Raw genomic sequence first — 16,939 nt, 5'->3', positions numbered from 1 at the left:
ATTTGCATGTTAATATTATCTTCTGATTACAATTATTACATATACAATCTAGTGGCTTCCAAAATGTAAGTAGGTATATCTACCTGTCTGATAACACATTCTGATGGAATGGTTTGTCCTGTACTTTTACCCAGTGTAATTGAGTGAAGGTTGGGAAAAGATGTTGATCCCTTTCTAAACATAGCAATTTGAATGCAGAGAGAACTGAGTTCTTTTGCTCTTTTTTTATTTATTTTTTTACCTCAGTTCACTTTAATAAGGACTGAGATCGCTTCTTTTAAAGAGGACTATATGTGAAAACACAATTACATACTGCCATTTACAGTCTGTGGCAAATTTATATAATAGCTCCTGTCAGCCTTAATTTGTTGAATAACGGCTGCGATGGTCAAGCTTTTACAGTTTAATCCGCCTGGCTGCAACCAGTGAAACAAGGCTAGACAGACTGGCCCTCCGTTCCACACTGCAGTTCCACAGCAACACTCTCATACTCACTGTCTGGCTGAGATGGGGGCATGTGTGGTCCTCTGATGCGAGCAGGGAATGAAACCGTGTGTGAGACATGAATGGATCTGCTGGTGTCCCAGAGCAGGAGATAGGAGTCTGGGGATGGTAATGAATGAAGAAGAATGGAGCAGGGAGGAGGGATGGGATGTTCAGAATGGAGGGACAGAGAGAGGAACTGGAACAGGACTAAGGTCCCTGGACAGGTCGGTGGGAGAGGGCTGTCTACTCAACTCACATGCATATACACACACACACACACACACACACACACACACACACACACACACACACACACACACACACAGTCGTACAAACTGCATATTTTCACACACTCTTTCAAACATGTACAAACATACTCATAAAAAACATGAGAATAAAATGTCTAGCCTACATGTTTGCTTACAATAAGAACACACAAACCTGCCGGGAACCATTCATCTGTTTGGAGGGGGAGTTATCATTGCTTTCGACCATCCCCTGCCCTCCCCTCCCAACTCAAACCCACATTGCTCTCCAACACCACTTAGCAGAAACAAATTGGCCAGCTCCTTCGCTGAACTTTGAGAAATTCAAAGTTTGTTCGGAAAAAGTCTGAAGCATCTCAAGAGCCCTTCAGGAGTCCTGCTCAAAGCCAACAGAGACCTTATTCAATTGGACAGACTGTCTCTCTACCATGTAGTCTAGTGAGTGGTAACTTGACATATCTCAGATTGCACACATTTTTCATCAAGACAATCGTTAATAGTCAAGTGCCTGTGTTTGTAGCATAGAACACACTCCCACATGTACATCACTGTGCATGCACACACACACAGATGTGTGAATTTGGAGGTCTAGTCAGTCTCCAAGCCCTGGTTACACATTCCATAGTGCTCCACCTCCTCCCCCAATGGGAGTCTTTTGTGCCTGTTGAAAGGCACTGGGGTTACAGGGTTTCTTGTGCCCAGTATAATACTCTCTCTCAAGACAATGACCTCATCGTGATCCCCCCCTCTCTCTTTGTGTGTGTGTGTGTGTGTGTGTGTGTGTGTGTGTGTGTGTGTGTGTGTGTGTGTGTGTGTGTGTCACAGAAAGAAAGGGAGACAGAGATGGTGAGAAAATGGAGAGGCAGAGCTCTTTTGAAGAGTTGGAGGAAAGACCGTACTATGCCACTTTGGAGGGGTGTCAGGGGGCTGACTACCTACAGTAGGTATAGAGGCAACTGTGTCACATCTATTTATATTTAAAATCTTGCAAGGAAATCCATGAACCATCCAAATAAATTGTACTTTTCTATTAAAGGTGCAGGCAAGCTAAAAACAACTCCGCATTTTGGGCGTGGCCAACAACAGATAGGGAGTGCAGGTTGAGCAGCAGAGTAGGTAGGATAGGATAATCTAGGCTCTCACCGGATGGTACAGTAGGCTATATTACAGTCTTACATTTCTTTTATTACGATCCATCTCTACCATCTTTCTTATGGGGTTATTCATTACTGTAATAGGAGTCCTCTGAGCTTAGTCTAATCTGTCATTCATCTGCAGTAGCCTACATTGCCTACATTCCATACAGTCAGTAACTACTTCTAAAACAGTCTGTTGTACTTACCATTAACAACTGTGGTACCAATGCCTTGAGAGCTGAGACTATAGTAATGTAAAACACACATACAATCAAGCCAAGGGAGCAGTCATTCCCTACAGGAAATTCCTACAGAGCACTTCTGCTGACTAAAGGGTTCAAAGAGTGAATAGTTTAAGAGAATGTTTAATTTAATTTAAGTAACCCACTATTATGGGTAACCTGCATGGAACATTATTGCATATTCTACTCTGCAATACTTCACAGAATACTGTTGCATAGACATCATCTGAATTCTCCTATAAGGTCTAAGGACTCTAATACAGTCCGCTGAACATAAAGAGCATATACATTACATTCTTAAAGGTTATATCCAGCCCTTTTAGCAATCTTTATAGCTGAAGTAATACATCGCACATATTCTCTACAAGAGATCGAAGTAAGAGAATCAAAAAAAGGTCTGAGCAGAGCTCTCCATCCATTGCCAGTGAACTTGTCGCTCTGTTAAGATATAAGCGAAATGGGAGAGAGACATGCACTACCCAGAGATAGCAAGACAAATCAATATCCGTCTGTCTGTATTACCCAGTCACTCCCCATCTCCCCCTCCCCTCCTTCCCCAGAACCACACCCACCAGACAATTCCTATTGTGTCAGGGGCGGCCGCAAGTGATATCACAGAGATTATGGGATGGTGTATGCATGACTGTGTGCGCGAGTGAGAGAGAGAGAGACATGTGTATGTGTATTCTTCATGTCTATAACGGCCATTTCTTGACAAGGGCTATGATAGCATCCATGTTAGAAAACAAGAGGGTAAAAAATAACAGGCTCTGCAGGTGTTCTGTGTGACCTAAATTAACCACTCTGTCTCATGCATACACACCCCACAACTGCCATCATAATCAAACACAAGCCAAGCCCATACTCTCTCATGTCAACCAATATAAAATGGGGGAAACTAGAGAAAAAATACCTCAGATATCAAATGTACTATCATGGGTTCCTATGCATCTTTGTCTGTGCAAAAACTATCAAATTAAAGCAGCATTTTTCCAATGAAGGATTTCTGCTGTCCCTACATCCTACTAGTAAAAAAATGGAAGATGGTATCGGCACAAATACCCATTACAGCTTTGGACATAGAGAAAATTGTGATCTACAGTGACGGGGTAAACTGTGAATCATAAATACCAATTCAGAATTAGCTCCAGTGGTTTTGACGGATAAACAATGGTGCTACATCAACCATTGGAAAGAAGTAGAAAGGAGTGTCATGATCTGAATTTGAGGTAAATGGAACAACACTGCCACACGGTGGCTTACTTTGAAATAAACATCCTAAGCATTCTTTAGCCCCGTTACTTCATTGCTCCCAAAAAAGTAGGCGAGACATCCATCAGTGTATTTTTTTAATACCTTTATTTTACTAGGCAAGTCAGTTAAGAACGAATTCTTATTTACAATGACGGCCTACCCCGGCCGATGCTGGGCCACTCTATGGTACTTAGCCATACCAGACAGAAATCAATACAACTACATAAATGCATAAGAAAGAAAAAAAACGGTTTAACAAAGGATAATGGTTGGTTCGGTTTAAGTGCGAATGTTCCCTAATTATACAGTAGCTCTCACATTTGTATCACCAGCAATTGAACTGCTACGTTCTGCCTTTATAGGCAAGCTGGTGGGACTCCCTACTCAGTTCTCGGTGCTTTGCGAGGCCTCGCTCACATTGGACTCTACACATGCCTCATCACGCCAAATGGCCATGCAGTGGTTACCCTGGACACCTACGCAGATGGCTATCAGTGAGAAGAAGAAAAAAAACTTGCTCTCTTGACAAATTTGAATTGTTGAATGTCTGATTCGTGGCCTACTAGGACTGTAGACTATGATGGCCTAATTACCGAGATGGCGGGACATTGATGTATGTTGGTTGGCATGTCTTTGCTGCAAAAAGGAAGTTTAGTCCGCCTATATGGCTCTCCGGGCAGCGAACTCTTTTTGCAAACTCTAGTCTGGTAGTGATCCCTGTTCATGTTGATGTTGGATCTTCTCAATCTCTACAAATCATGTGGTTTGTAGGATTTGACACGTTTAGGCTACAACTATGATTAATATGCTAGTTGCTTAGGGTTTACAGATGTACTTACCTTTTTACACGGTAATCAAAATGTATATTTTCCCGCGAAAGGAAATTAAACTTTCAACTTCAATAAACTGTCAACCTTCCATGTGGTGCGTAAAACCAGAATGTTGACTTCTGTCTGAGGACGTTACCTTGGCAAGGTGTGTGCCAACATAATGGCAAAGATGATTCCCTGAACGTTCAGCTCTTGATGAGTTCACATTTCAGCAGCAATCATTTTCTAGAAACCCAGCGACAGCTGGGAGTCAAACTCCACTTTAGCTTTTTTTCTACAAGTGTGCCTATTAGCAACATGATCTTTTTTGGAAATCCAACTCACATTGACTATTCGTTTACATGATACTCTTTTTAATGACAATGATCATTTGAAAAAAATAGAGGAAAATATAATTGCCTAAAATTAACAGCTTTAAACGTATTGTTTAAAGTGCAAATATATGTATTAACGTGAAATACATAGAGAACTTGAGACATGCAACATATCAATCAATTCATTATAAACAGGTAATTCCTTTAGCAACTACAAGCTAGTAAGCGACCTTACAACTTAAAACAGTACACCTGCTGTAAAACAGTTTGCATAAGTGATTGCACTGACATGCAAAACAATGCTCAGAGAAATAACATTCACATGAAAAGCAGTAATTGTAGAGATCTATACACTAAATCTTTATGCTTTGAGTCTTGGCAACGGTTTAAACTGATCAAGACAATTATGACAATAAAATAGCAGAATAGTATGAAGCGATACTGCAGAATGAAGCTAGTCTATACTCTATTGTTAAATAAATCAAGCAGACAAAGCCCTCATTTGCTCTTGGCTCTCTGCAACTCCATACTCAGAGCTATTGTGCAGTCTATATGTCCATACTAAGCAGGCTGTGGGATCTCATTCATTATTTTACATCAGAAATAACATGACAACAGGCCATACCTCCTCAGACATCCAAGCCCAATACTCTGGCACCATGACACCTGAAACATTTTGCAGCCTCTTTATTGCGTCATTATCATCTTCTCTTTTGACGATTGACAATAAATGGAGACCCTTACCCACCCAGAATAATATTAGACGTGGACTGATCGAATAATAGATTATTGTAGCAGAGACAGGAAATAAAGCGGAAACGTGGCCCCTGGAGGTCACAGAAGAGCTGACATGTTCATGTCAATTACAGCAGGGCAGGGATGAAAACAGACAGAATGGCAAATGCACAACTCAGATCTGTGTGACAAAACATTTGGATATCCTGTCCACACTATCGCTTGTCTGTCAAGGTCATATGTATCTAGGGTTGGGAGTGAATCCAAAATGAATGCTCTCTATAAAAAGGCCAAAATATGTTCCTTTATGAATATTCACTTGCATAAGATAGGCAAGTTAGTAAATCACTTGAGGGGGAAAAGAAATATATAAAAAAAAAAGTTTAAATCAATATATTCACCATTCAATAAATCACATGAAGAATTTCATCTCATGAAAGGTGATAAGCAGCGTTACAGTTTTATGGCTATTCTTCAGCCTAAAGTGAAGTAATAATTCCCGCCACTCATAACTTTGAAGAAGTTCACTAGCAACAATTTACATGTACTTAATGGCATTTCAGAAGATAGAGGGAGAGCAGCAGCTTTCAAGAAATAACCAAAAAGACTGAGTAAATCAGCATTGAAACCTATATGCACAAACTGACAGCTGATGGTGCCTTGGCTCTAATCTTATTGTCTTGCATTGCCATTGCTATGCTAGCGCCTTCAGCAACATGGTCCAAACCAAAGGGACATTCCCCTACGAACAAACGTGACACGGTGACGGCGTGGACAGAGGTAAAACACGTTAAGCATGGTTCGTCTGCCGAGAACTCGCTTTAATGGCGGGATAGAAACAGTACGCCACAGCAATCATCAGTTCCAGTTCTCCCAGTCCTCCTCCAGCTGAAAAATAAAAAAAATCATTTAGTTCAACATAATTGAACTAACTAGGCATGTTCTTTTTTGTTACAGTTTGGAGTTAGAAGAAATGCAACAGGAACATTTGTATTTATTGCCCACCTCTCCTGTAGCCTCAACTCTAGAGAGCACCATCTGGACCTCGTCTTCTGTCATGTCCAGGTCAAAGTCCTTCTCCCAGTCCTCACTGACATCTGTGCTGGACCCTGCAGGGGTCAGGGTGAAGCACAGGGTCAGATGGGACCACTTAACACTCCTCTATAATACTATTCTTACACTGGCTCTATGCACACTCACTGAACTTTACCCACACATACTACACTGACACTCCAACACCACACACACACACACACACACACACACACACACGGCTATTCTATTTATCTATCCTGATTGCCTAGTCACTTTTACTCCTACCTACATATTACCTCAACTACCCCGTACCCCTGCACATTGACTCTGTATCAGCACTTCTTGTATATAGCCTAGTTGTTGTTTTATTGTGTTACCGTTTCCATTTTTCCCATTCTTATTTACTAATTATAACTGTTTTCTTACTTTTAACTCTGCATTGTTGGGAAAGGGCTCATATGTAAGCACTTCACGGTAAATTCTACACCTGTTGTAGTCGGCACATGTGACAAATAAAAATGTGTTTGATTTTGATTTGATGAACAGCAATCAAACCCTGTTACCAGTCACACCAATAACTGAATAGAATGTCCTTTTACCTTTCTTGCCATTGTTTGAAGGTGTAGACTTCCCGCTGTCAGAGTTGAGCTCAAACACCCTCAGGTCCTGGGGCCCCTCTGTCTCGGGTCTGATGGTGGTAGCTGGGGCCTGGACTGTGGTAGCTGGGGCCTTCACTGTGGTAGCTGGGGCCTTCACTGTTATTCTTTCAGCTGTAGCCTTCTCTGCAGGCTCGGGCTGGGCTGGGGCCTCTAACTGAACCCTCTTCTCCTCCTCCTGCTGCTGCCCCTCTGGCTCTCTCTCCTCCAGGCTGGCCTTGTTGAGTTTCTGGGACAGCTCCACGACTGCAGGCTGTGGCCTGGCTGGTCTCACCTCCACCTGGGTGGGCAGGCTGCCGCTGTCGCTGCTCAGGGAGAGGGGAGAGGAGCGCTCCCCGCTCGGAGATGGGATGGGGCTGAGTGGGGTCGTCGCCATTGTGACTGGTGTAAGTGGGGACAGCTGGGTCGCAGGGTCGTCCAATGGGGGTGTGAAGTCCAGGCGAGATGAAGACGTGGCGCCAAGGAAGTCATCTGGGGTAGAAATAAGGGAGAGAAAACAGTGAGTCACGAGACAGACCTGTACTAGTCTGACTGACTTCTTTCAGGTCACATCTCACAGAAGACATTTCAACGTTGTGAAATTCCCTATCCAACATACCTTCATCCTCCTCCTCCCAGCCCAGAGCCTCTGTGTGGGTAGTCTGCTCTGCTCTCTGCTTCAAGGCCACTCGCCTGGCCTCCTCCTGGTGGTCAGTCACATTAGTAACCCATCAGCAGAACACTACCAGCTTTTTAGTGTCTATTTATCGGCTACGGTGATGATATGAAGTGGGGACAGGGATTTGAACTGGGAAATTCTCTAATAAACATAGCTTACCTGTGAAATAGTTGCACCAAATGCATTGTCTGATACCTCCATTTTGTCAGCATGCAGCACACAAAATATCATAAAAACATGTGTACTTTCCAGAAAGGGAGGGAGAGGATTGGAATGAGCTTTGGAAGAGGGGGGGTCTGGTCTTTGTTAGGACACACGGGAAAGCGTCCGAATCCAAATAAAATAGCGGGAGATTTGGTTCTGGGTGGCAAGATTCGTTTTCCAAGAGTCTACTAAGCTACCAGAGCTCTGAGGTAGAGCCCTGCACAGGCATGAATTGTAAGCCAGAGCCCTATCCATGCACGCGACGTTCAACCCTTACCCTACCCAGGCCTGATTGACTCTGCCAAATATAAGGCCCTCTCGGCCCAAAATCAGAAATAACTTCCTCCGTTAGTAAATCCATTAGCTGCTCATGGAGCTCTGAGTATCCAGAAGACACATTTCAGTTGAATACATTCAGTTGGACAACTGACTAGGTATCCCCCTTTGCCTTTCCATTTAAACCGCTGCGCCACTCGGGAGCCTCTAAATCCTCTTTAGGGATACCCAAGCCCTGCCCGTACCCTAGTTATTGATGAAAAAACAGCCGCTATCCGGCTACGTATAATATCGGGGGCTCGGGTCGGGTAGCAGAGCTCTACTCTGAGGTAGGAGCCTCTCTCCAAACTGATCTACAACTGGCCAGCAGGGGTGCAGTTTACATTCTAACATGGGATTCGGATAGAAGAGGGTGCATGATGGTTCATGAGAGCAATACATGCCAGTAACAAACAAACAAAAAAGTGAGTGAATTACCTGGTCCAACTGAAAGACTTTGTAGAAATACCGCTGCCAGAATTCAGAATGGGCTACAGCTGCTGGCACCTATGGATGAAAATACTTACTCTTACACAACGCACAGAGCATTTAAAAAAGGTATTAACTTCTATGATATAAGGTCTGCACAGGAGGGTTATAAAATAGGGTTGAGCGATGTCAACCTTTGTCCTATCGTGATTATGTACTCATAAAACATTGTGATGTATGCTGGTATTGGCCCCAAAAAATAAACAAATATAAAACATGACTCAAGATAACGCTGAAAGCCTGGGCAGACGCTAAGTGCAGGCAAATCTTTTCTAATATTCCTTTCTGGTGGAGTTTCAGCATGGGACAGGTGTGTGTGTGTGAGACTCGTGCACATGATGGAGCAAAGTGACAGTCAACTGAAGTCGAACGGGCTGTCTTACTGCAGTAAGAGTTAGGTTATAAATCATTGGGTGGATAAGAAATCCAAGGCTTAAAAACAAAGGTGTCCATGTATGCCGATGACTCAAGTTTTATATTAAGACCGCAAGCTAGATCCCTGCAATGTCTCAATGAAGATCTAGATAACTTTTCTGGACTCTCTGGACTAAAACCTAATTATGATAAGTGTACAATAATACGTATTGGATTTTTTAAAAAGACAACTTTTACATTACCCTGCAGTTTACCTATAAAATGGGCTGACGGTGAAGTAGACATAGTTGGTATGCATATCACAGAATATATAAATGAGCTCTCCACAATGAATTTCAATAGAAAACTTGTAAAAATAGACAAGATCCTGCAGCCATGGAGGTAAATACCTGTCTTTTTATGGAAAAATTGCCCTGATTAACTCCTTAGTCATATCCCAGTTCACTCACTTATGGCCCTGCCTACTCCTGATGATTCGTTTATCAAATCATATGAGCAAAAAATATTTTCCTTTATCTGGGTTGCTTAACCAGACAAGATAATGCGTGCCTAACTATATAACGAATATGAACTGGGTGGGTTGAGATTATTAAATCGAAAAGCACTAAACCTCTCTCGAAAAGCTTTACTTATCCAAAGCATCTACCCCCAACCAATAAGACTGCTGAACAATTAATCAATTGTCCCCCCTTTGTTTTTAACACTGCTGCTACTCGCTGTTTATTATCTATGCATAGTCACTTCACCCCTACCTACATATACAAATTACCTCAACTAACCTGTACCCCCGCACACTGACTCGGTACCCCCTGAATATAGCCGTGTTATTGTTATTTTATTGTGTTCATTTTTTGTTTACGTTATTTAGTAAATATCATAAATAAATGTTTTGAACTGCATTGTTGGTTAAGGGCTTGTAAGAAAGCATTTCACAGTAAGGTCTACATCTGTTGTATTTGGCAGAGGTGACAAATAAAATTTGATTTGACTTAAAATTATTGTACAGAATTCTTGCCACCAACAAAATGTTGAATATTTGGAGCATATAGTCATCGCAGCCCTGCAGATTTTTTGGGTGAGGATACAGAATCAATAGACCATTTGTTCTGGTATTGCCCTCAGGTAGCCTGTTTCTGGTATCAGGTTCAGGAATCGCTGAAAATGCAGAACATTAATCTACAATTGATCCTAGAAATAGAACTGTTGGGAGAACTGGTCAGTCAATTACTAATACTCTTATTGAAAGTATTTATCTTTAACTCGCAATCTGTGGATTCTATTCAATTAGATAGATTAAATTGTATGTTAAACATCACAGCACAGTTGAAAGATATATGGTGCATAGAAATCCAAAGAGGGTGGCCAGCAGAGATAGGTGGGATGGGCTGAGGGAAGGTGAGGGTTGGGATGTGGAATTGGAGACAAGTTGGAGTGGAGTTGCTGGGTAGGGGATAGAATGACAGACAAAGATAAAAAAGAATGTCAAAATAAAACAAAAAGTATGTTTGAATGACACTGGGTGGGCAACGTTTTTACATCTAATGCTTGTTTGCCTAAGGCTGATGCCGTGCAGGTGTTTGTACTCGTGTACACATGCATATACACACACTCTCATTCAAACGCACACACATGCACAGGCACACATGTAAATAGTGCCATAAATGCACTCAAATGTATTCAGTAGGCCTTGCTATTATGATTTTTGTTGTCCTTGATGTATTTTCTTTTGGCTTGGGGGGGGTCTTGGGGGTGGGTAATGGAATTGTTATTTTCGGGGGGGGGGGTTGAGGGGCAGCTCTCGGGGAACTGTGGGGGAGTGATCTTGGAGGGCTGGTGGCCTGGCAGTTGGGAGCTTGGGCCGGTGGCTGAAAGGTTGCTGGTTCGGGTCCCCATTTTTGATCTTGTGGGAAACCTGTCGACGTGCTTTGTGAAGGGCGTTGACCCTGGTTGCTTCTGTGGGCCCCGCACGGATCATTTCTTTCTTAATAAGCTTAAACTTGATTAAACTTTTCATTCCATTTTTTATAGTCCATTGATATTGTTTGTTCTCTCTCATTATTATTCCACTGGCTACCTTATGTTTTTAGACTATTCAAACAACTTTGAGATGGAACTGTTAGATTAATTAATTGTTTGATCGAGAGAGAAAGCTTGCATGCATAAAACGATGAACGCGTACTAGCCCAAAGTCATATTCATATTGAATGGCGAGACAAGGGAATATACCCTATGTTTTTGAAAACAGCTGAACACAATATAGTTAAGGTGTCCGTTATAAATGTTTTATAGATTTAGGCTATAAGGCCCATGCATCTGACAAAGTGAGAGAAACAATTCTTTCTGACTGGACATTTTGCAAAGCGTTGGTGGAATTCCCCACTCTGTCTAGCCTACATTCCTTTCTTGCGTTCTGAAGGCCTATATAGCATAGGCTATTTATTGAATTACTCGGAATGTCACTCATGTGCTGCCCGACTCCATTAGGCCTACTGCGCGGCACCAGTCAGGTTCAAATAGGATAAACCACTGTCTGTCACATCGCGATGTTGTCACCATTGACAACGGCTGTCAATCATTATTGATAAATTGACATATTGTAATTTGGCCCAACCCTATTAGAAAGTGTACCATTCTGGTGTAAAGGGCCCTGATAGAGGGGGTGTTGACCAGGAGGTCAGAGATCTCTCCTTTCCTCTCCTCCAGGCTGAAGCTGGAGAGCCACGCATCAAACTGCTCTATGGAACCTGGGACAGAACACAGGACACACAATTAAAAACACCAAAACAATATCTTCATGACCGTTTAACAACTGCATGAAAATAAGTGGCATAGAAGTCCAAACTACCCATGTCTTGTCCTGTCAAGTTATTTCATTGTAATAGGAGTTGATTTTGACCATGATTTATAAAGTATTGGAGTGCAGCTGAGGACATTTAGGGTAGAGTAGAATGAGTAATTATATGGTCTTAAGTCCCTTGTCATTGGCATTCTGACGGCTTTTTTATGTTTTGAGGGAATGAAGCCGGGTTAGTGACGTTACATGGCACATGACCTTTACTTTAATGAGAATAGTGAAGACAGATAGAAAAGAAGCATGTGTACTGCCTCACCATCAGGCTCATTGCAGTATGTAGCAGGGTCAGCCTGCAGACTGTAGAGACGAGCCTAGGGAACAAAACACACACTGTAACTCAAATGATCATGTGACATATAACATGTGTTCTGATATCTAGTATTGCAACAAAAAGAGACCGTATTTTTTTTGTTTAGTATATTGATAACGTTATGCTAATGCTAATAATAGCCTAATATATTCAATATGCTGTAAACTATTGTCTTTTAACAGTTACATCTCAATATATACACTACCATTCAAAAGTTTGGGGTCACTTATAAATGTCCTTGTTTTTTAAAGAAAATCACATTTTTTGTCCATTAAAATAACATCAAGTTGATCCAAAGTACAGTGTAGACATTGTTAATGTTGTAAATGACTATTGTAGCTGGAAACGGCAGATTTATGGAATATCAACATAGGCGTACAGAGGCCCATTATCAGCAACCATCACTCCTGTGTTCCAATGGCACGTTGTGTTAGCTAATCCAAGTTCTATAATTTTAGAAGGCTAATTGATCATTAGAAAACTCTTTTGCAATTATGTTAGTACAGCTGAAAACTGTTGTTCTGATTAAAGAAGCAATAAAACTGGCATTCTTTAGACTAGTTGAGTATCTGGAGCATCAGCATTTGTGGGTTCGATTACAGGCTCAAAATTTCCAGAAATAATGAACTTTCTTCTGAAACTCGTCAGTCTATTGTTGTTCTGAGAAATGAAGGCTATTCCATGCGAGAAATTGCCAAGAAACGGAAGATCTCGTACAACATGGTGTACTAGTCCCTTCACAGAACAGCGCAAACTGGCTCTAACCAGAATAGAAAGAGGAGTGGGAGGCCCTGGTGCACAACTGAGCAAAGGACAAGTACATTAGAGTGTCTAGTTTGAGAAACAGACACCTCACAAGTCCTCAACTGGCAACTTCGCTCCTCTTTCGCTCCCACTCCTCTTTCTATTCTGGTTAGAGCCAGTTTGCGCTGTTCTGTGAAGGGAGTAGTACACAGCACTGTACGAGATCTTCCGTTTCTTGATAATGGGCCTCTGTATGCCTATGTAGATATTCCATAAAAAAATCTGCCGTTTCCAGCTACAATAGTCATTTACAACATGAACAATGTCTACACTGTATTTCGGATGAATTTGATGTTATTTTAATGGACAACATTTTTTGCTTTTCTTTCAAAAACAAGGACATTTCGAAGTGACCCCAAACCTTTGAACGGTAGTGTATATATACATTCCATATGTGTTATTTCATAGTAGTTTTAAGGTCTTCACTATTATTCTATAATGTAGAAAATAGTAAAAATAAAGAAAAACCCTGGAATGAGTAGGTGTGTCCAAACTTTTGACTGGTACTGTGTGTGTGTGTGTGTGTATATATATATATATATATATATATATATATAAATAAAACACTTCTAAACCTGACCACTCTTACATGTTTGAACAGATTGTGGAAAAATGATAACACATGATGTTAACACATAATTTCTGAGAAACATTCTGGTATATTAGCAGTAAATGTAAAACAGCATGGTATCTAGTCCTTAATTTGTTAAATCACACTGTCATAGTGATAAGCTGAACACAGTATTAACATACTCACCTTGGTGCTGTCATACACCTCTGTGGTGCCTGCTGGAGTTGCCACTAGCGTGATGACATCACAGTCGATGGTCATGTCCTGGGGAGGAGCGAGGGTGTCTGTTATCACTCCTAAGAAACTGGACAGGCTCTTCTTCACCTTCTCTGTGGTATCAGAGGAGCCCTCCACCTGAAACAAAGTGGGACAGGTGACATACCACAGTCAGGACGTATGCCTATAAATAACCAGGTGGTAATTCATATGAACTTATCTAATATGGGTCACTATGACCCATAGCTAACAAAATGGCTACACAACCTGAGTTGACCCTTGTATTTATTTTTTGCATTGTCTCTGCACACTCACAGGGCCCTACACACGCCAACACTCACCCCATCATTTGCTCACACACACATACATTTATACTGACTCTACACACACACCAACTCACATACAATCATCATATACACTGCTGCTACTCTGTTTACCCCTATGCCTGTTCACCTTACCCCTATACATATCTACCTCCTTACCCCTATACATATCTACCTTTATCACTCCAGTATCCCTGCACATTATAAATATGGTACTGGAACTGACCATGTATATAGTATGTTTGCTTACTTTCTCATGTTCTACTTATTTCTATTTCTCGGGTGTTTTTGCTCTACCTTATGTTATCTTTAGTGTTACATTTTTATTGAATACGGCATTGTTGGGTTTAGAACTAGCAAGAAAGGCATTTCACTTTACTTATGCACGTGACATTAAAACGTGAAACTAGTAAAGAACCAAATGGCCTACCGCTAGTTTGCTTCTAACGGCGCTTGCTGTGGCCACGATGGAGCACGCAGCGTCATGTTGCACCACGTTGGAGAACTCTGTCAGATCACGCTTTATAAATTCGTATGCCTCTGATGACTGCAAAAACAATAAAATGTTGAAGTTACAAGTGCAAACAGTACAGTAATATGTCTGCATTATCAGTGTACTTGGATGTCACAAGGATATTGATTTTCACCTTGTTTTATAATGAGTCATATTGAAGACATTAAATTAGCCTTTTTGATGCACAGAACATAACACAATAGTTTGCGGCTCATTATGATACTGGAGAGATCATCTGGGGATCCGTGCAGGCTAGCATGGGTGTCTACCTTATCTTTGACGGCCTGGAAGCTTTGTTGAAGCCAGCCTCCCCACCAACCTTCGCAGCTTTCTCTGAAGTAAAGAGACATAGTGATGACAGAGTATTAAAACGTGATCAACAAGTACAAATGGTGAAATGCATAGCATACATTTGAGCTATATAACTATTTAGCTAGGCCACTAACGACCAGGTCAGGCAGGATGACAGTGCGCATACACTCTGGTATGATGGCGCCGACAGAGATGGTCGCCTCGCTTCGCGTTCTTAGGAAACTATGCAGTATTTGATAACAATCTAGCCAGCTTAGCTGAATTGCTAACCAACACCAGTGAATTTGCATTAGCTGTTAGCTTGCTAACCAGCTAGCTAGATAGCGAACAAAGCTACGGTGGAAACCATGGAACTATATTTGTCCAATCACTGTTAATATTTACAACACACTTTTAATACATCTGTCTCCACGATTAGGCAGCAAACAGCTTGCTAGCCACTGCTAGCTAGCCATCGAGCTAAACAGCTGGTGCAATATCGTTGGTAAACAAAACCCGATTGTCTCGAGAACAGACAAAGCAACTGATTGCATCGTTTTGAAATAGATGAATGTGGCAATAGCTAAATATGAAGGGAGGAATATATTACATGAAAGAACAACATGCTGAGAGTGGGATATATTACGATGGTTAATTTATAAAACACAAACTATTTTGCGACTTCACACTCACCCTTCAGCCATCTTCAGACCATGACATCACCAATATTTACTAAACTCTGACCCCACTGAATGAGGAAGAAGCTTGTAAAAGGCAGTTTTTCAATTTGTATCTGCTTCTAGTAAATACAGTTTTAGGATAGATAGCTGATGTAAAATGTATTATTATTATTTTCCAAATGAATTATGTTAGCTATTAGCTAGCTACGCTCTTTGGGCATTTCTTTATGACTACGGTGTCTGCAAAGGATCAAGCTTCGCGTTGGTATGCTGCTGCGCTGGCGTTGCTGGTGCAATAACTTTATGAAAACGAAATCTAACATTGTGTTCAAATTCTCCTTATAAATGTATCATAATTGAACACCAATCTTGCACCCACTTGTATTCAAGTCCAGCTAAAGTGAAAGTTATTAAAAGATTTCAGAATAAGCCTTTAGGGCTGAGCCAGTTGTTATAGGTTTGCATATTTGGCTAATTATGCCCTTTCAAAGTTTGTATCACAAATGTGAATGGGATGCACATTATGCAATTACTTTTTAAATGGTTTCTGAAAATGTTCATGGTCTATAGCCTATAATTTTTAACTCGTTTGAGCTTGTTCAGTATTATAAATAAGGTAAAGTGTGGCCTGCCAGTCAATAGCACTCCCTCCTAGAGAGAGGTCTGAAAATATATTTTTATTGTAAGTAGGTAATGAAGCAACACATTATAAGATTTAACTCACCTAGCCACATGATTAGTAATCAAATCCGCCCGTATGTGACTCAATCTTTAATGGGTCTACATTAATTCCCAGACCAGTGTGGTGTGTTGACCCTATCCCAGCTGTGTTTCCCCCTCATCAGTATGCAGGGTGAAGGGATCCCGACTTTACTGAAGTGATAGTAAAAAGGTCAGGCTGCGAGCTTCTGGAGGAGAGCTCTCCCCTAATTGAAGATCCCCTGTATCCAGACGCAGCACAATGTGTGCGTATGTTCTCCAATATGTCTCTCCTGTCCAGACCCTCAATCCCCCTAATTGGCTCCTTCAGTTCCCTAATTAACGCTGTCGATCCTGTCTACTGCTGAGCCCAGGGTAACACACACCCTTCTATTGATTAGCATTCCCTCCTGTTAACTCATCCATCTGTGTGTATGGGCTGGGGGCCATCAGCTATCATGATCATGACTACTGCATACAATAGTGGAAATTCTGACTATGCAGTCTTTACTCTCCACTCATTTCAAAAAACGTGAGCCTTTTATTTTCTCTGATGCTGCAGTGTATTGTGTCGCTCCATTTTCTTTCTACTGAAAAAGCTGTTGAATTTGAAAATGTTTTTGCCCCTAATGTTTCTATTTTGTTTTTGACTGTCATTTTTAATGGATAAGCACCAAATATT

The 16,939-nt window shown here is 41.3% G+C and overlaps 1 protein-coding gene across 1 annotated transcript; it reads right to left on the bottom strand.

Moving 5' to 3' along the window:
• Window positions 1-5,200: 5,200 nt before the first annotated feature.
• LOC106580283 (BSD domain-containing protein 1) lies at window positions 5,201-15,814 on the bottom strand. Its single transcript, XM_014161154.3, has 11 exons — window positions 15,572-15,814; window positions 14,857-14,920; window positions 14,504-14,620; window positions 13,721-13,888; window positions 12,106-12,160; window positions 11,624-11,739; window positions 8,570-8,638; window positions 7,553-7,637; window positions 6,898-7,425; window positions 6,269-6,372; window positions 5,201-6,151 (listed from the first exon to the last, which is right to left on the bottom strand). Exons 1-11 carry the CDS (start codon window positions 15,580-15,582, stop codon window positions 6,122-6,124), a joined length of 1,347 nt encoding a protein of 448 aa, XP_014016629.1. The 5' UTR covers window positions 15,583-15,814; the 3' UTR covers window positions 5,201-6,121.
• Between the last annotated feature and the right edge of the window lie 1,125 nt (window positions 15,815-16,939).

The sequence above is a fragment of the Salmo salar genome, chromosome 01 (genome assembly GCF_965601325.2).
Source record: "Salmo salar chromosome 01, fSalSal1, whole genome shotgun sequence".
Lineage (NCBI taxonomy): Eukaryota > Metazoa > Chordata > Actinopteri > Salmoniformes > Salmonidae > Salmo > Salmo salar.
Note: the sequence above shows the minus strand (reverse complement) of the source record. Positions and strands in the feature narration are given on the sequence as shown.